Below are 19,393 nucleotides of genomic sequence, written 5' to 3' on the forward strand. Positions count from 1 at the left end.
TCGCGAGCGGGGACGCGGCCACGCAGGGTATCAACAGCCCCAGGAGGATGATCTGCAGGTGTTATTCAGCAGGAAGCAGTGACGGGCGGCGGCCGTGACATCGTTTTACCTTCTTCTTGCTGCAGTAGATCTGCCACTTCTTCTCCGCGGGCAGGGCGAACATGGCCTCCCTGTGCTTCTCCGTGAGGTCCAGCTCGTCCTGTGCAGGAACAGAAAGGCACAGTGGGTTACAGTGGGAAAAATGCACATGAGCTCAGCGCCGTCGCCAGGTGCCGCCGTCGTAAACCCGCCGCAGCTCTGAATCCGACGTCTGGCGGCCCGTCGGCGCGTGAGTAACGGTGGGATGAGGGGAGGCGTGGTCCGCACGCCCGACATGTGGCAACAAACATCTGGAAACAACATGCGTCACGATGTAAACCAGAGGCGCATGAAGGGAGCTGTCGGGGAATGTTTGAATAAATACCTGAGGGACTGTGGTCATACGATATCCCTAACATAGAGTCGTCGCTGTGGATTCGGAGAGTTTCCTGACGTCCTCGTCAGCATCAGTCCAGACAAGGACAGATAAAGAGGATTCACGTGAACCACGGCAAAAGTCACGAGACGCCTTTCAAGCATTTACGAGACAAAGCTACAGATAACGGAGTCTAAACACGGGTCTATTTGTCCTCGGAGGTCATTTACGCAGCAAACAGATTAACGTAATGTTATTTACCCAACAGACGGGTGAATGTTCCCTGGAACTAGCCATTATCTGACGTTCTGTCCTTAAACCGTCGTGGTCTGTGAATCAATATGAGAAACAGCCAAAGGTCCTAAAATAGCTGTGGAGGCTGATTGAATCAAGACCACATCCTCACTGGTGTCAGTGAGTGTCACCTGCTTTAAGCAGACTCACAAATGAAGTGAATCCCAGAGTCGGACGTTTTACTGTTAGAGTAAAGGTCAAAACTCCACTTTCAATAAATCTGCTGCGATCGTAGCGGCTCCAAAGGAAAGCACGTGGCCACTGTCTTTTGGTAAACAGAGCAACTGAAAGGCTGCTTGTTGTCACACTCAACTTACTCAATTATGTCCTCATAATGGGCGGTGGACAAAAACAAGCAATTAGCGGGCGGAGGAGGCAGCTCTTCAATGCGCTCTATTGATGTGCAGAAATGTCACGCGTAGATCACCCCGGCAACCGTGGGAGAGGAGGATGGGGCCGAGGGAGACGAGAGGCCGGACAAATTAGACGTGACAATGAAGCAGAGGGAGGACAGACCCCTGTACACCGGGGGGGGGGGGGGGGGGGCGTACAGTATGCACCACGTCTTACCACCAGCTCGGCGAACATGCCGTCCAGCTCGTCGTATCCCGGCATCGGCAGCGACGGCTCCATGGACTGCAGCGCGAAGTCCTCCCGCAGCCGGTAGGTGATCTCCGGGTGGTCGCTGTTGTTGAAGCAGCAGAAGATGAAGGAGAGGCCGCCGCCGCCGCGGCCGCCGCGCTTCCGCGGAGCCATGGCCGCTCCCACGCGTGGGGCTGCTCGGGTCGGGGGGGTTTAGGCTCCTGCTGGGCCTCGGTGCAGCCTCCTCCGCCTCAGGGGTCGGCCTCCGTCAGAGAGAACTGCGGACAGAATACGACAAACACATAACACATAAATACGAGACGCAATTACAGAAGCAGAAGGTTCTCAGGACTTCCTGTTATGTTAAAGGCAAAGGGCCACAGCAACTGATTTGGATCAGGCCATGTTGTTATTAGAGCAAGTGTAATTTATCTGAAGGACATAAAACCAGACAAAGCTAAGAGTTTTCCATGGCGATGGTTAATAATACGGAGTCAGAGTGAGTCACAGTAAAGGCTACTTTATTATACTGTTTATACAATAGGGTCCCAGGAGAGTGTGTTGTTTGAAACGGAGACCATAATTCACCAGCATTAGTGCGTTCAGGCCTTTTCATCTTCTCTTCCTTCCTATTCTACTCCTTTCTCTCCAGACCCGACGAGGAACGTTGCTGTTTGCAGCGACCGTGAGACAACACGAGCACAAGCGGGCAGAACCACGAGGCTGACGCCACCCGACTGCAACACGCGGAGCGATTCCTCCCCCGGCACACGGTTGTTGGGTCCGTGGCAGCTGCAGATTTAGCAGAAATGCGTCCAATGTGGCGCGATGACATCATCACACCACTGAGCTCCAAGGTTGAACCTCACCGAGCCGCTAGCGTGGCTACAGACGCCTGGAGAACGAGGACATCCGAGGGACACGCAGTGGGCGAGTCACGAAAGCGGCTCTGCAGCCCTGTCCCTGCGGTGACCGGCGCCTCCATCTCCACGCCAAGTATCATAAACCACAGCCTGTGCTGACCTGCAGGAACCCCAGGACGCCGCTCCTTCCTCACCAGCTTCAATACGGCCCAGAATCTCGAATCTCGGCCCAGACGGACGCGCGCCGCATATGTGATGCCGCTCTGAATTTGGCTCCCGCAGGTCGCGTCCCTCGCTGTACTGTAAGTAATTGCGGGTCACTGAGCTCAGCGAACGGAGGCCACAGACGACAGCTAAAGTCGGAAAATGAGGACGTTTCCTACGGCAGCTCCCACGAAACCTGTTGCCGTCACAGCCTTTCTTGAAACAGTACAACCATTTCCAGAAATCGGATTTTGTAAACTGTTTTTAGCAAATCCTGAAGGACCAAAGAGGAAAATGAAATTCTATATTAAACTGTTTTGTCCTGAGGCAAACTGTGGTTCAAACCGTCCCTGATCCTGTAACAAACTATTATCAACAAACTTGTTCCATTACTACAATAATCTCTCTCTTCATACGACGTTCAGTGAATGGAGGCTACACAAAGTGGCCACACGTGGGATAAAGTACACAGCGGCTCGCTCCGCGCACACACTGCGGGGTGTATTTATTTTGACACATCCTTGACTTTCCCAAACAGACTACCAGCAGCTGCTCGGCCTCACGCTCGCCGGCCGTCCCCGGCGCGAGGGGACTCGCGCTCCTCCTTGACCATATTAGTCCACGGCGCCGTCCAGCTTTTTCCATGATCCGTGTGAAGGATCCGCTTTAATGAGTAACCTGTTCGCCGGGCGGTCAAGGTCCCCGGCGGAACAAGGGCCTGTTGGAACAGGAGGACATTCCTGCCGTATCCAGACGAGCCTCGCGACCCTGAACCACCACCCAAACGATCAACACCGCCGGCCTTCGCCCGCTCTGACAGAGCCTCTGATGCCTTCATGCCTGTAGGAACTGACCCTCATCTGAGGTTCAGCAGAATGAAGGTGTGTTTCCTGGAAAGACAAGAGTCTGACATGTAAACAGCGGCATTTTCCATATTATGAGTGTCTGCGTGTACCAACAAACAGCATCAGCTGTTATTCTAGGGACTCCCTTCATACTCAGGCCGTGTTTGAACCCGCCCACCCATATTTACACCAACACTCGCTCCTTTGTCTGTGGGAAACCTCTATCCTCGCATACCCTCCACCGTGCGGTTCCGTGGGCAGCGTGGCAGGAGTCCAGGCGGGGAAAAGGATCCCGGTGTTTGTAAAGCGCGCGTGAGCCCGTGCGCGGAGCCTGCGCTGGACCTGTCAGGTCGTCTGGAGAAAAGGCAGAAGCCAAGGAGAGCATCTGAAGCTAAACACGGAGACACGCACCGAGAGACCCAACGGAACACAGGCGGAATCCTAACATTCCCTCTCTTTCCTTTTATCCACTTGAGCCCATTTAACTAAATTGTTTTATGGATTTGAAATTTCTCAACTCTTTAAGTCCTTTTGGTACCAAAGCTTCCTCCAACCACTTTGGATGCAACGGGCAAAGTAAAGGCCAACACATGAATAAGTAGCTGTGTGCCTAATGCCTGAATTCCAACAGGTCAACAAGCTGATGCTAACAACCCAACATGTGTCTGCCGCAGAGCAGGAATTCAGCCTTGGAGTCAGAACGCGGTGGACAGTAGAGCATTGGAAACAGATGCGTGAAATACCTCCTCCTGCAACAGCTGGCACCTCTCAGCACTTTCTGGCTCCGAGGCGTCCGCTTAATTCTCCAAATCTAGAGCTGCTAATGGCGGCGCCGACGACGGCCGGGACACGACGCAGCTGCGCATCGCTCCCATCCTTCGTATGGGAAAGCACAGTGGAGACAGCAGAGGAGCGGCGTGTCGATCCGGTTGGTTCTGAGGGGGCTATAATGCGTGCGATCAGCAATAATGGGATGTGTGACATGTCCTGGAGCAGCAGGCTGCCTCTCCCTCTGCTCCGTCTGACCCCGACCTCTGTGCCGGGTCAGCGCTAAATCAACACTTTATCATTGCTATCGCCGAGGCGCTCCCCAACAGACAGCGCCTTGTGTCACATGAGCCGTGTTGAAAGCCCGAACACAGGAGACGTTCTGGGTTCAACTGTGGAACTAGAACAATATTGAGACCACTTTTGACTGGCTGCAGCTGCGGTACATGAGGGGCAGGAAGGCATTTGGTTTAATCTTCTTTTCCGATTTAGGATTTGGGATGGCTCAGACTAGACAATCATCACATTGCAGTCATTTCAATGCACAGCGACTCAACATTATACAGCATGTACATGTCCTTCTGCTCCAGACTTATAGCGATTTAGAGCCACTTTAACATCACAAAAATATGTATGGGTGTTGGGTGTTGGGACACAGGTTCTCGTCTGGCACAGGTACTATCTGCACCATTTGTTCTCCCAAGTGGCTTAAGGACTTTTGGACCCCCCCAGGATTATTGTACACTGCACTGCTCGTGGTCATTTATTTTGGATCAGATCAGACAGCTGCGAATAAAAGGGCTCACAGGGTGAAGGCGAGTGGGAGCCAGCTGAAAACCATTTAGCAACCCACTGAAACTCAACTCCGCTGACACGGGAAGCGCATTGGTTCACAAGCAACAACAATAACAATCACAAGGGATAAAACCTCTTGTGCATATATTATATTACTAAACCTCCATTGAACCCATTGACACGAAGCTAACGACTCACGTTATTCCCACTGGAAACTCTGGGTTAGTTTGATAAACTATGACTCACATTCACCACCTCTGGTTAAGACCCAAGCAGCACATCTGTCCTGCACAGCTGGATACAATACATGATGCTCAGTCAGCTAACGACAGCCCTCGTGCAGAAAACACACACACGCACGTCAAGAAATGACAGAAATGCTGACGGGCAGGTTGGAAGACGCCCGCCGACCAGTCAGACGAGCGCGAGGCCCCGGCGCGGCGGCGCGAGCGCCCGTGTGAATTTGCATCACAGGATCGTGTGTCAAGATATGAAAGGCGCTGCTAGTGTCACATGGCCGATGGAGCAGCGCTCTCCGGTTACAGGATCAGCAGGGAGGGCAGAGGAAAGGCAGGAACAGCACAACATCTGCAGCTCTTTGAACTAGTGACAGTCGACTGTAACCAAGTTATGCAAATAACAGCACAGGGAGGAATGTAAAGTGATTCTAGCGATGTGGTCGTTTTTCCTGTTTTCAGGACGGCGTCTACGCTCTTCCTGCTTCTAGTCGTCCATATTATTACTGGCTGTTTCGACCGCTTTGTGCGTAGAATGAAGCGGCGCTCTCTCAGGGACTATCACCTATTACACAGACACAATCAAACTCATTACAGTGTCACAGTGTTTCACAAACCTGGTCTGTGATACTGGGTTCATGATCAGCCAGGGATCGACAGTAGAAGGACAAAAGGCTGATGAAGGCGCTGTTTGCGTTTCATTCTACAGCACGAATGGCTGTTTGATCAGCTGATCTGTGATCTGAACTGTTGACCTGATGCTATCTACCAGACCGCTGGATTATTTGATGAACAAAGGCTTTTAGGCCTCACTGCTGATTGACAGATGTTTATCAGTGAGGTCAATTCAATTTGTGCTTTTTGCCACAGTGATGCAAACACGTTGTGCATTTAATGGGACTCTCAGTTGCACAGGCCAAACCTAAAGCACCCCTCTGTCCATAAAAACACTGCATGTGTCCATGAGCTCCAGCTGGTCGTAACCTGCAGCACACTGGACTTTTACAAATGCCATTTGCCTGTTATTCCAGTGGAGAGTAGCACAGAGTTGAAGATGCGGCCTCGGGTTCGGGGAGTGTGCAGCAGCAGGCACGTTGGGAGGACAGAGATTAAACAGCGGGTTGAAAGGTTGCTGCTCCTTCCACTGAAAGCGTTGTCAAACCTGTTCTGCACGCAGGCGCCTCAACCCCCCACCCCTCCAGTGTTTGCATTCTTCAGACCATGAGGTGGAGACTGGACTTGTGGCGAAGAAGGAAACGAGTCAAGCACGCGACAGCATCCTTGCCAGAGTTGCAGCTTATTCCTCAGGGCTCTGTTTACTGGATACGGTCCAAACAACACAAAACAGTGGGGTTTAAAAATAGCACCCAAGACGTAAGAAGCCCTTATCACTTCCTAATTAGAAAAGATTGCAACTAAAAATAGCCATATATACTTTATATGCAATATGGTTTCTAGGCCTAAACCACACCCACATGAAGAAGAGCTCCAGCTCCTCCAACAGGACGTGAGGATTCATCTGCAACTAATTAAGATGCCGTCCACTCAGCGGATGCTGAAGACAATCGGCATCAACGGTGAATACGTCTGGATGCGAGCTTCCCGTCTGTGCGGCAGCCGGAGCCGTGGTGATTGCGTTCCCGACAGCTGGGCTCCGTCCCACATTAATGACAGATGTGTTTCCCAGCAGTGGGGCCGCGTCGTCAGCAGCAGGGCGTGGGGGGCATTGTAATCTCCGCGAGGATATCCTTCGCTGTAGCCTGTCCTCTTCCAAATCCCTACCTCTTCCTCAGTTGCTATGGCAACCGGAGCGGTGGGTGACGGGCGCTCGCCGGGTGGGTGGGTGATTTAATGTAAGCCCCCTTCCACCGCACATTACCCTCCCTTTTAATCTGCTGGGGATGTTTAGGGGAGAAAATAGGATTGGGCCTCTAATTCAGGGGACGAAAACAAATAACACAAGCGTTACGGATTACAGGGTGAAGATCGCGCTCGCCATCGGTCTGAGGCGCCATGAAATCCTGCAGAATTACAAAGACGAGCGTTCGCACGTGGCCTCACGGGAGCGGCCGAGGAAGTGGCGGTGGAACCTGAGGAGGATGTGCAGCGGCAGGAAGCGAGCAGCGAGCAGCCCTCTCCCTCTCGCTCAAGGTGACTTTCCTTCTCTTTGACCTGATTGTCTGCACTCCAGCCTCGTCACGGAACAAAAAAACAAAAAAAAAGAAAGAAACCCCAAACGCCGCCGCCCCCTCGCACACACTCATTTGACACTGATAACAGGCTGCGCTCAGCAAACCCGGTGGAGGAGCTGGTGGGAGGTCGCCGCCTGCAGCCGGCATCCGTGTGAATACATATTTCCACCAGCGCCACCCCCACCCCCACCCCCAGACCGGCCTTGTCATTACGGGGCATTCCCCACATACAGACAACTCTCTCACCAGCAAATCTGCCCCGGGGCCCGGGGCGCCCTGTCATCCTCGCCCCCCCCCCCCGGTTACTACGGCAACACTGTTTTCCGCACCAACACCTCCTAATTAGACACGAGACATGACACAATCACCTACGTCGCGGTGAGAGGCATCCAGAGCGTATCCAGGGGAGCGATAAAGCAGAAGCAGCAGCCCAAACTCCCCCCACACACACAGCGACTGATATGATAGCCTCACATTATCTGCCAATCGCATGAACTCCACACACACACACACACACACACACACACACACACACACACACACACACACACACACACACACACACACACACACACACACACACACACACACACACACACACACACACACACACACACACACATTCCAGTAAGCAGATAGCCCGGTTCAGCTCCGGCTCATTACATTACAGGGTGAATCAGTCAGATTCGCTCAGCCCGTCTCGTCTTACCCTGTCCGGGAGCGAGCGCGCCTCCGCTGCTCTCTGGGCATTCCCTTCAAATCCTCTACTCGCTGCGGAATCCGGCTTTCTGCGCGGTCGACAGCGGGTCCAGGGGCTGGAGCTGGAGGATGGGCGCCGCTCTCCCCGTCTCACCGCTGCCTGAGGAGCTCTCTAGCAGCCGGCTAGAACTCCTCCCCGGCGCGTCCTCTCCCTCCCTGACCTCCGGCGCTCTGCCTCTCTCTGCGGCGTGCCGCGGGGGCAGAGGGGGACCGGCGCAGATGTTGGCTCCAGGCCCCTCCCCTTTTCAGCACTCCCGGTCCTAATGCGATGCAGCCGAGCCCACGGGCCACCGCCCAGCGCCTCCCCTCCCCCCCCACGGCACGCTGGCTTCAGACAACGTGCTCAGGGCTCGTTGGAGGTAAACTGCAGCAGGAGAACGAAGCTCCAGCGTCAAAATAATAATAATATTATTAGAACAAAAACACCTGAACTCCCCCACCATTAAAACACTGCACCTTTAGAGTCCGGCAACAATGAGACAACGCGCCAAGTATTCTGAATCTAAACAGCCTGAGACACTCCCACATGATTTACAACAGCAGCATCACTCCTGCATCTCGTCCTAATTACCGACTCCCAGCACTCAGCAGACCTACATTACGACACACTGACAGCTATTTGGACTAAACGCTGAAATAACAGAACTATGAAGGGAATTTGCTTTTTATGACGATGTTTATCAGCCTCACACGAGCAGCAGCACAGCACAAAGACTGAGAGTGAGGATACTGTTCATGGAATAAATGCGTTTTCATACTATTACGTCTGTCTGGGATCAGACGTGCCCTCATATAAGCCATTGCCTCAGCAGGTGTTAACAAAGTGGGTGCCACCCAGAAGTCATCTCGTTCCTTGTTCCTCAGCAGTGACTCATGGTTTACCACAGAAGATCACAATAACAAGGTGTCACCGTGTTGTTGTTGCATATTGTGTTATTTAATACTGTTTTCACGATCAGCACAATCGGGGAATGCACTAGAAACGCGCCCGCGGATCAGATTGCTGCAAACTGAGACCGGATTTACTCCACTCACCAGGAAAAGTCTGGAGTGGAGGCAGTTCACTGCCAAAAGGCGAACGACACAAATCAACCTTAAACATCTGCGTTGCTGAAAACGCATGGGGAAATGGGGCTCTGTACGTTTCCCTTAGTGTTAAGGGAGGAAGTCAATATCATCATCATCATCATCATCATCATGAGCATATCTGGGTTAGAGAAGGCTTCAAACAGCTGCAACTGGAAATGCCAGCTAGCTCGCCAGAACCTCGCAGCTGCTCTGCTCTCAGCGTCTCCCCATCAGATCCTGCCCGACGGGCCCGTGTGAAGCCGTTTCTCTCTGCCGGCGCTGCCAGACGCCATCGGCGAGCCGCGCCGGTGCAGTCACCAACGGATAACGGTGGAAGCGCCACGGTCCCGGACAGCTGTCTGCGAAAGGAACGCGGCGCAGCTGGAACAACAGACGGGCCCGGTTCCCATGGAGGGCTCCTGTTGTGGACGGACGAGCCGGGGGGCGCGTTGTGGTGCGCCGGGGGTCACCAGGTCCAAACAAAAGGCTGACCCGGAGGACGGCGGCGTGTCGGAGCACGCTCCACCACAGGCCGCCTCAGAGGAGATGCTACCAAAGAGCAAACATCTCCCCCATACGACACTATACGTACTGGTTTGAAGCTGCAGACGCATAAAGCATGTCAGCCTTTTCATTCCAGCCGAGGGCTGGGGCTTCACATGACACTAAAAAGCAGCTAAGCTGCAAAACACCCGTGTGTCTACTAGCGTTGGGGAAACTCGAGCCCAAAAATGTGTCTGTGTGAACCTTTTCCCTCTTCGCTGAACCTCTCTGTTAATCATTAAGCGTCGAGGTGCAGACAAAACACTGGCCTTGTCTTTCTGGTTCCCACCAGCACCGACATGCTTTTCTGTTGCTTTGGTATAAACACCTACACAGGACAAAACAACTGAAGTCATTTAGTGAATGTTAATAAGCCCGTGACAGGTTTTCTTACCAACCAGCAGCGACGATGGAGGGGATCAAACGTCGGCGTCAATCAGCGTCTGTTCAGCCGTGTCATTTTGAGGCATGCGAATGAAAAAAGAATGTGTCGGGAGGAATGTCCACAACCCCACACATGCATATGCTTCATTCTGGGTGGGGCCCCGTCCATAAATTCCACCCATGCGGCCCTACCCTTGCAGGGGACCCCTAACCATCACAAATGACATGCCAGGGTCTTACTGGGCTCTGACCACCCTCTGGAAGCCCTGTCATTAACCCCGGGAATAGAAAGGCTGGTGCCAGAGCCTCCGCATCCGCGGAACAGAGAGGAGCTGCAACGATGGGAGCAAAGAAGGGGGTACGAATGCTGGTGAGAGGAAGCGTTTTAAAGCATGAGAGCGGCCACGCTATCAACCCATGACTGTAAACCTACATAATGTGTCATGCGTCAGCATTTCCTCCAGTCCACTGATGTGCTCACGTGATAAAGCCTGTGGTTTTAGTCTTCCTTCGTGTTATTGTGGAATCTGTCTCCCAGACGGTATAAAATGTCCTGCAGCAGCACGAGTGACTGGCTGCAGCTGCAGCGAACGTGCTCGTAACGGATTGACTCAATTTGGGGGTAAAAGGCCGCGGCTCGGCCCGCTGATCCCTCCAGATGCAGGGCAGGACGGCGGTCACGGTTCAGGGCGCGGAGGCTGCGCCGTGTGAGGCGGAGGTAGCGTCTCAACACAAACACAAATCAAAGAGAGCCATGCTGAGCCAGCTCAATCCAATCAGTCAATCTGCTCCCAGTGAAGACGGCTGTAAAGAGCCGCGGGCCTGTTGGCTCATGTCACACACGGACGTCCTGAGATTCAATCCATGCGAAGAGGTCCGAGGTCCCAGCTACGCGTGTGTGTGACTAGCAAAGGCGGAAATGAGAGCGGCTGGCCGATGGCCAGGCGCACACATGGCGCACGCGAAGGCAAAGTCTACGGTGGAAGCGAGGGCGCGCGGAGGGCGGCCATCTTGGGCGGCCGCTCGGCTCAATTAAAACAGTGCGTCATGGTCGGACGGATTGTAAAACGATGAGCTCAGCGAAAAAGTTAAGTCAACGAAAGGCAGACGCGGCAGAAAAGTCTGTTTGGGGACGTTGACAAGGCCTCCTGCTGTTTAACAGGACCGACCTGAGCCTGTGCCCTGCAGCACACGACTTATCAACGGCTGGGGGACGCGTAAACAACGCTGTTTTCAGGTCTTTGAAGCAAAACCTTGAGGAATGTTCGCTGAATAATTATTCAAGTTATAACCTGCGTATAGCAGCAGCTCGAACCAGTAGCGAAGGACCATCTCAAATCACAACTTACACAACGCTGTTACATAACTAAACATATATAACTGGCACAACTGGGAGAGAGGACAATGGCCACCAGTAAAAAGCTGTGATACTATTTTGCTTGCTTATGTCTAACGAACGTCTCTGCCTCTGCAAAAAACCCGTGTAGCTGCAGCTCAGAGCCGAGCACGAGGGGAACTGGAGCATCTATTTGTGGAGGGAGGTGGGTGAACACACACACGCGCACAAGCACGTACCGGCGGATGCCATGATCAGAGGCTGGAGCTACATGCGAGTCACCGATTGCAAACGGGGATGCGTTCGTGAACAATCGGGAACTGAACAAACTCACTCAGAATGTGCATGACTGTGTTTAGAGCAGTGATGTCCCCGACGCCAGCTCTGTTATTGGGGAAATGACATTACCGTGGTACAAATGCCAGCGAGAGGAACAGACTATGTGCACTTCGGGGTTTGTTGAATGGAGGCACTTTGCTTCACAGAGGAGTGCTCGTCTCCCTGCTCGTAAACCGTCCTCGCAGCTCTTTGCAGCTTCGCGGCGGCGAAGCTGCACCTGAAAACGGACGACAGACACGAGATTCAGCCCAAACAGATTTTTTCTGCCCTCGCTCTTTCGCTCCGCGACCTGCCAGAACTTGAGCGCGTTCCCCGGAGGGCGGGGCCGCGTTTTAATGGCAGGCCTCGCTGCGGCGCGGCCCGCTGACGGATCCGATATCTGCGTGTGTGCCGTTTCAAGGCCTGTTACACACGCTTTGATTTCTGCCCGAGCGAGGAACGCGCTGGCATCTGACCCGTTCCACTGGAAGGGACCGAGCGCACAGGACGCCTGGAATATTCAGCTAATCCATAACTAGATTCTAAACGGCTCTGTTGTAGTGCATGTAGCCTGAAGGCATCAAATTCAAAACACTGTGTTATATTCCAGGTCTGTGAATTAGATTAGGAACAGATTTCAAAATAAGACGTATCAGATGTTTGCCACAGTTGCCTTCAGCACAGGAAACATAGAAAGCGTTCTGAGGTCTAGTAGGACACGTAAAAATCTGTTCTAGGGGCAAAGTGAGCGTGATATGCTGAACACATGTCAGCTCACAGATTACCATAACTACAAGTAAGGACCTGAACTGATACAACCGATTGGCAGGCGACCAGCGGGAAACTGTCATTCAACGACGCACACAAAAAACCCCCAAAACAGCGAATTATCACGGAAATTCTGGAATTAACATGAATAATGTGTGCAAGGAACGAAACGCGAATCCCTCCTGGCCCATAAAAAAACCCTCCCACCGTCCCAGAGCAAGTTATAGGACTCCCCCACACACGTACACACACACACTCTCTCTCTTTGTTTGAACCGCAGCGTGGCCACACTCGTTCCACACCTCGCAGCTGGAGGAACACCAGTGATTAATTTCGACGCTCATTGTCATGCTAATCTGAGGTTTGCCTCCGTCCGCTGTGGCTGGCGAGAGAACAGTCACTCCTCGACTTGGGCGAGTGCAGCCGAACGGCACCCGCGAGTGGCTGAGACCAAAGCCAGGCTTTTAATTAAAGTTGCTTGACATGAGAATGTCACTAAAGGTGCTGGGAAACGTGGGTAAATATAGACCTGTCACGTGATAAGCTGTAACAGCCTAAAATGGCCTAAAAGTGACCTGGGATCAGTCAGATGACCTCTTTATTTATGATTACAGTCTTGCAGAAAGGAAACCAACAGCACCAGGAGTCAGAAGTGGCACAGCTTGTTCTCTGCTCCCAATGGGATCGGATCGGCACTAATATAATTTCATAGGTCACCCAGTTCTCATTATAGAACCATAAGAGTGTGGGTTTTCTCTGGAGGGAGCCTGCGCTGGAGCCTGATGTGCCAACTCGCATATCCTCAGACCGGATCATCCGAAGGAGCGATGGGAGACGTTTCTGTCACTGCTAATCAACTCAGGGACAAGAATCAAATTCTGCTCATGAAGAACCTAATATTCCCCAGAAAGTCTGAAAGTTGTCTGTCATTAATTAAACATCTGCGGCAGAGTTGGAAACAGCGGCCACTGCACTTTAACCCCAACACAATTGGGAAGGTCAGGGGTCAACGGTGCTGGGAGGTTCAGGAACGTGGAGGGTTTCCAGGCTGAACGTCTACCAGCTCAGAGTAACAGGGCACCAAAATGTGGGTCTGGGCCCCGGGCGTGGCCGGCGAAGGCCGCCTGAGTCCAGCTGTCCCCACACAGGGGACAAGTGCAATGTCAGGCCGGGCCACACCCTGCCCCCCGGCCCGGGCGCCATGGCGACCGAGCAGGCCCTCGGCAGAGCAGGGATGCTAAATGAGCCATTGTCCGGCCCAAGTGGAGCACGCACCGCGCAGAGAATGGAGCATTCAAGCAGTCATTGTTGTTGTTGCAGATTCAGTCCATCCCACAGAGACGCTCCACATCTGAGAAACATGGAGCCGGAGCGAAGCTGACCTGGAAGAGCCGTTTCCCTTTTTAGCGCACTTGATCAGACGCCATCAAATATCAGAGACCTAGAACGGCAGGAATCATATCTGAAGCTCTAAAGCATTCATATTGTCTCATATTCAGTGTACTAAACAATCCTAAAATACAACAAAAGCTTAAAAATGTAATTCCAACCATTGACACATATGTCTGTGATGATAAGCAGGTTTCCTTGGTGCATGATTTGTAATTTATAGCCATAAAAGACAGAGGGCTAAAAGAAGTAAAATGACTGCTGCTATTTTAAATGACGACGGACGTTTATTATCCTCTCAGGGGCGACAGCGATGACTGGGCTGCGGTTCCACACCTGCCTCTCCACATTAATGCCACCGCAGCATCTAGGAGCCGCGCTGACATATGGCGGCGTCCAGGGCTCAGCTGTTTCACCACCACTCCTAAACGACGTCCGCCGGTGACAAACTAATTAGCCCATCCCTCCCCCCAGTTGCCGGTTCTGCCACTTACACTGTTCAAAGTGAGCCGGCTGCAGGCGGGTCTCCACCTACTGAACAGCCAGCTCTGTGAAACTTAACACTCGGCTCATTACACCCAGTTCCCCGAGAGAGCGTTAGAGTCCTGATGGACTGAGGACTGCCTCAGTTTATGGACAGGCACCGTCGATGTCTGCTTTAATCTGTGGAGGAAGAGCTGGACCAGTGTAAAGCATCGCTTCTCAAATATAGAACCGATCCATCATCTCAGCATCTCCACTAGCCTTCGAATACCGGGCCGTATCTACTTCCTGGAACAACCTCAAACCTCCACTGGTGCCAGTCACTGCCCTGCAGGCAGGTTCAGCGAGGCCGGCTTTTGTCCGCGCCCGGTTCCCATGGAAGCGCGGTGCGCGCTCCTATCAGTGACAATGGGCAGATGATGTGAAATATCAACAAACAGCCAGTGCCAACAAAAACCAGACGGCAGCTGCAGCCGCCGACACCGAAGGCTGCGCTTAGGAACAGGAAGCGGAGCCTTTGATCGGTAAAAGGTGACTGGACGGGCTGTTAGCAGAAGCTCATAAAGAGAACCAACGCAGCCAAAAGGTTCTGCTCGTTAGCCGTGCGCTGTGGAGATGCAGAATTTGCTCACGTGTCAGGTAAACAAGGCTGCGTCCGTCATCGTAGACGTACTGTGGGTTCCTAAGGCATCAAGCCTCCAGGGACAAGCATGCAGTTACCACAAATAACCTGCTGTGTGCACCTCTGCAGGGAAACGGGTCACTTCATCTGAACATCAGGGCCCAAAAACAACAGCCTCCCATGCAGCCGCCCGTTACAAGCACTTACAGGCCCCTTAATGTTTCAGAGCATTTAAATTCTGGGGAATGCAGGTTTGCGATAAGAGCCTAAGTGAGCTTTAGCCCGCTGCAGTAATCTGCACCATGCACCGCGTCTGACCTGCAGCTCCGCTGATTTCATAATGACTCACTCCACTTCGGAGCCAAGCGAAACAAAGGGAGCCTAACTAGTCACAGGTGAACGGGCTCCACGGCCCTCCGTGGTGGATGCTGGGGCTCTTTAGTGGCAAAGAGTGAATGGAAAGGTCAAAACCAAACAAACCCAACCAACAACAAAGCATACGGAGTCCTTAATTGTGCGTTTGTTGACCTGTGGACTCACTGATAACAGCACAAGTTTGTAAATGACTGTGAAGCACGCACAGTAAGAAACAGTGTTTATATTGAATAATGTGTCCACATCAGGCTGGTGACAACAACCAGTATTAAAGATCATTATATGAAAACCATTATGGATGATGGTAATTCATATTAATACATCACTGCCTGTTTCCAGAACTATAACATTTAACTCTTTATTTACTATTATATATTGCTGCTGTTGGCCTATTGTTATGTAACTAGGCTGTAGGCTGTTTGTTAAAGCTAATATTGTTAATCATTTTCCTGAGGGGCCTGGACTCAGTCCTGCCTTTTCTAGTTTCGAAGCTAGAGTTGAAACGTTGATAAAGTGGCGGACAGGTCGCACAGAACAGCGCTGAGCAAACAAACACAGTGCAAATCACATGCAAACGTCCCCCGACCCGCGTCTGGACTCTCAGCCCCAGCGCCTGCGGCTCGACGCGCAGAGGAACCGAACAATGGGCAAAGCTCGGGGAAACTCTCGACAGCTGACGCTAATGAAGGCTGGCCGCACCGGTGCGGAGGTCACCATCTACACAACGGACCGAGCCGGCGCGTCCGCGCCGCTCGTGCGACACTGTTCGACCGCTGTAGGCAGCGTTCGACCCGGACGCCAACGCGCTTACCTGGTTCCGCTGACCATTCTCTTCTTAACCGTGTCCACGAGTTCGACAGATGAGCAATAAAGTGTGAAAGCAGAGAACAGTCCGGACCGCACGGAGATGGTTCAACCGACTGGTTGGTCCGGGCTGCTCGTGATGTCATCCGTTTACGCGAGAGGCTGTTGCGCATGCGCTAAACTTTGTCACTGCTTTGGTTTATGGGTGTTGTAGTACTAGATTGTACTATAGTAAGCCTTTACTACTGGCGAGAAATTTAACATATTATTATAGCCTAAAATAAAAAAACAAGAGCTATAAATAATAAAGTATAAGTATTACTTTGATATGGGTGTAAATCTGAATATTATTCTGTTGGTGTTCTCATTCATGCATTCTCTTAAATATATCATACAACCTAGTCTAAACAAGAATCCAGATGTTTTTACTTTGACTGACTTTGAAGAATCTTTAATCAGTTTATCTTCTCAACATACATTTGCTAGACAAACCTCTGAATTGTGTGAAGGAACAACTCATATTACATCTTGAGTTTCACAAGAGCTTAACTACAGGAAAGTCCCCTAATGCTCTATCCCAACTTCCTTAGGAACTTCATATGGTTGTTGTTTTGATAAAAACTGACATTGTAAACACATGTGAACTAGTATTTTACTATACAGGCCGTTTAAAACACAATATAATTACTAATACTGTTTAGAACATGTTTCTAATAGTCCCCACCCTCCTCTTCTCCCTCACCATCAACAGAATCAACTGCAACCTCTTCATAATCCTTCTCTAAAGCAGCCATATCCTCCCTGGCCTCAGAAAACTCTCCCTCCTCCATGCCCTCACCCACATACCAGTGAACAAAGGCACGTTTGGCATACATCAGGTCGAACTTGTGGTCAAGCCGAGCCCAGGCCTCAGCAACAGCAGTGGTGTTGCTTAGCATGCACACAGCTCTCTGGACCTTGGCCAGGTCACCACCAGGAACAACAGTGGGTGGTTGGTAATTGATACCAACTTTGAAACCAGTAGGGCACCACTCCACAAACTGGATGGTGCGCTTAGTTTTAATAGTGGCAATCGCAGCATTGACATCTTTAGGCACAACCTCACCACGATATAAAAGGCAGCAGGCCATATATTTGCCATGACGAGGGTCACATTTTACCATTTGATTTGCTGGCTCAAAGCAAGCATTGGTAATTTCTGCCACAGTTAACTGCTCATGGTAGGCCTTCTCAGCAGAGATTACAGGAGCATAGGTGACCAGAGGGAAGTGGATGCGGGGATATGGTACTAAATTGGTCTGGAACTCTGTAAGATCAACATTAAGTGCACCATCAAAACGAAGGGACGCTGTAATAGAGGACACAATCTGACTCATCAGCCTGTTCAAGTTGGAGTAGGTAGGACGTTCAATATCAAGGTTTCTGCGACAGATGTCGTAGATAGCCTCATTATCCACCATGAATGCACAGTCAGAATGCTCTAGGGTTGTGTGGGTGGTCAAGATAGCATTGTATGGTTCCACCACCGCAGTGGAGACCTGAGGAGCTGGGTAGATGGAGAACTCCAGCTTGGACTTCTTGCCATAGTCGACAGACAGACGCTCCACCAGCAAAGAGGTAAAACCAGAGCCTGTACCACCTCCAAAGCTGTGAAAAACCAGGAAGCCTTGAAGACCAGTGCACTGGTCAGCCTGAGGACAGACGAGCACACATGGACCAAATGCAATTAAATCCTTCGTACTAGACTGGAGGCAGACAAAAATAAAAACTGTAGTATCTGTAGTCAGGGGACGAGGATACTTAAAAGCGGTATATAATAATAAATCTAAACAAGTGGTTGATAAGATAATATACAATACCACATTCCATGTTCGCAAATAAACCTTGTCATGATGTGCACTGGATAAATAAATATATGGCGCCACCTGGTGGTAAAAATAGTGACGTCAAAAGACTCACCAGTTTGCGGATTCTGTCCAACACCAGATCTATGATCTCTTTGCCGATGGTGTAATGTCCACGAGCATAGTTGTTGGCAGCATCCTCCTTGCCAGTGATGAGCTGTTCGGGGTGAAACAGCTGCCGGTAGATCCCTGTACGCACCTCATCTAAAATAAAAATAAATCAAAATGAGTTAAACAAGCCAAAATCATATGACATTGATGTTCTGTATTTTATCACATGTTTACCAATCACAGTTGGCTCCAGGTCCACAAAAACTGCTCTGGGGACATGTTTTCCAGCTCCAGTCTCGCTGAAGAAGGTGTTGAAAGAGTCATCCCCTCCTCCAATAGTCTTGTCACTAGGCATCTGTCCATCTGGCTGAATCCCATGTTCTAGACAGTAAAGTTCCCAGCAGGCATTGCCAATCTGAACACCAGCCTGACCCACATGTACTGAGATACACTCACGCTGGAAGGGAACAAAGGCATTTTAACTTGCTACCAATATCAGCTGATGTTTAACATTGCTTATCACATGATGGAGGCAGCTACGTAAATAGCGTACGTATTAATCGTAGTGATAGCTCACCTATCTCATGAGGAGGAGGGCAAGTGCAATGAATATATCATCTACATACATGTTATAATAATATGAAATCTTAAGATACAAAAAAATTACATATGTTCATTAAAAAAAATTACTTTTGATTTCTTTTAAAGTTAAAAAAGATTAAATTAATCTCACGAGTCCTCACTTATTTCCACATATTATATCAACATTGCCTCCAAAAAAGGATTGCGCACAAAACGTTTAAAACTACCAATGAAGTCCGCCATGTTGTCAAACTTTACCGCTAGCATCGTCTAAATCAGTAAAAGGGAGAACGAAAATTAAATTTAAACTTTGCCTTGCCGCTACTCGCAAAATAACAGCATTCTAATAAGCGTATATATATATAAAAAAATTACGCTTGAGATAAGCTATGTTCGTCTATTCATGCAACTAACTGATAGTTGCAAGCTAACGGTTGGTCAACCGTTAACGTTTAGGAGTTCCATTCTGACAGGGTTACCTAGTTCATATTAATTCAATAACAATGTTAAATAAATAACTAATGTGGGCCCAATATAAAAATTACATTAAAGGTTTACTTACCATTTTCTCGGCGTTGTAAAGTTTAAATGAGATCTCAAAGATAACTCAACGGTTTTACTTTCTATGGCTGTTTGAGAGCGTTCGAGGCCTTTTATAAACGCTTACGCGGTAAATAAAAATCTACTGAATTTAATTGGTCGAGCACCACTCCAGCTCTTTTCCTATTGGTTGAAAAAAACGCCAACTCTACGCAGGGTCTAAAACGTCCTTAC

The 19,393-nt window shown here is 50.6% G+C and overlaps 2 protein-coding genes across 4 annotated transcripts in view; both read right to left on the bottom strand.

Annotated features, from left to right (window-relative positions):
* The window catches only part of LOC114850084 (disheveled-associated activator of morphogenesis 1-like), a 27,088-nt gene extending 10,847 nt beyond the window's left edge, over positions 1–16,241 (bottom strand). For 2 of the 3 annotated variants that reach the window (XM_055506321.1, XM_029142060.3), the window contains exons 1-3: positions 16,090–16,241; positions 1,319–1,608; positions 110–199 (exon numbers count right to left, since the gene is read on the bottom strand). In XM_055506321.1, the coding sequence (XP_055362296.1) occupies positions 110–199; positions 1,319–1,504 (276 nt within the window). In that variant the 5' untranslated portion in view covers positions 1,505–1,608; positions 16,090–16,241. Of the gene's footprint in view, positions 1–109; positions 200–1,318; positions 1,609–7,942; positions 8,924–16,089 lie in introns of those variants that run through there. The other variant, XM_029142059.3, reaches the window with a different exon arrangement.
* A 263-nt stretch (positions 16,242–16,504) lies between these two features.
* LOC114850088 (tubulin alpha-1B chain-like) lies at positions 16,505–19,342 on the bottom strand. Its single transcript, XM_029142064.3, has 4 exons — positions 19,182–19,342; positions 18,272–18,494; positions 18,042–18,190; positions 16,505–17,773 (listed from the first exon to the last, which is right to left on the bottom strand). The coding sequence occupies exons 1-4, from the start codon at positions 19,182–19,184 to the stop codon at positions 16,793–16,795; spliced, it is 1,356 nt and encodes a 451-aa protein (XP_028997897.1). The 5' UTR covers positions 19,185–19,342; the 3' UTR covers positions 16,505–16,792.
* Between the last annotated feature and the right edge of the window lie 51 nt (positions 19,343–19,393).

Source organism: Betta splendens, chromosome 24, assembly GCF_900634795.4.
Source record: "Betta splendens chromosome 24, fBetSpl5.4, whole genome shotgun sequence".
NCBI lineage: Eukaryota > Metazoa > Chordata > Actinopteri > Anabantiformes > Osphronemidae > Betta > Betta splendens.

Coding starts and splice junctions, on each gene's coding strand:
- LOC114850088 (XM_029142064.3), bottom strand. Junction 18,191..18,271: donor CCTGGAGCCAACTGTGATTG/GTAAACATGTGA, acceptor TTTTTATTTTAG/ATGAGGTGCGTACAGGGATC. Junction 17,774..18,041: donor TGGACAGAATCCGCAAACTG/GTGAGTCTTTTG, acceptor GTCTGTCCTCAG/GCTGACCAGTGCACTGGTCT.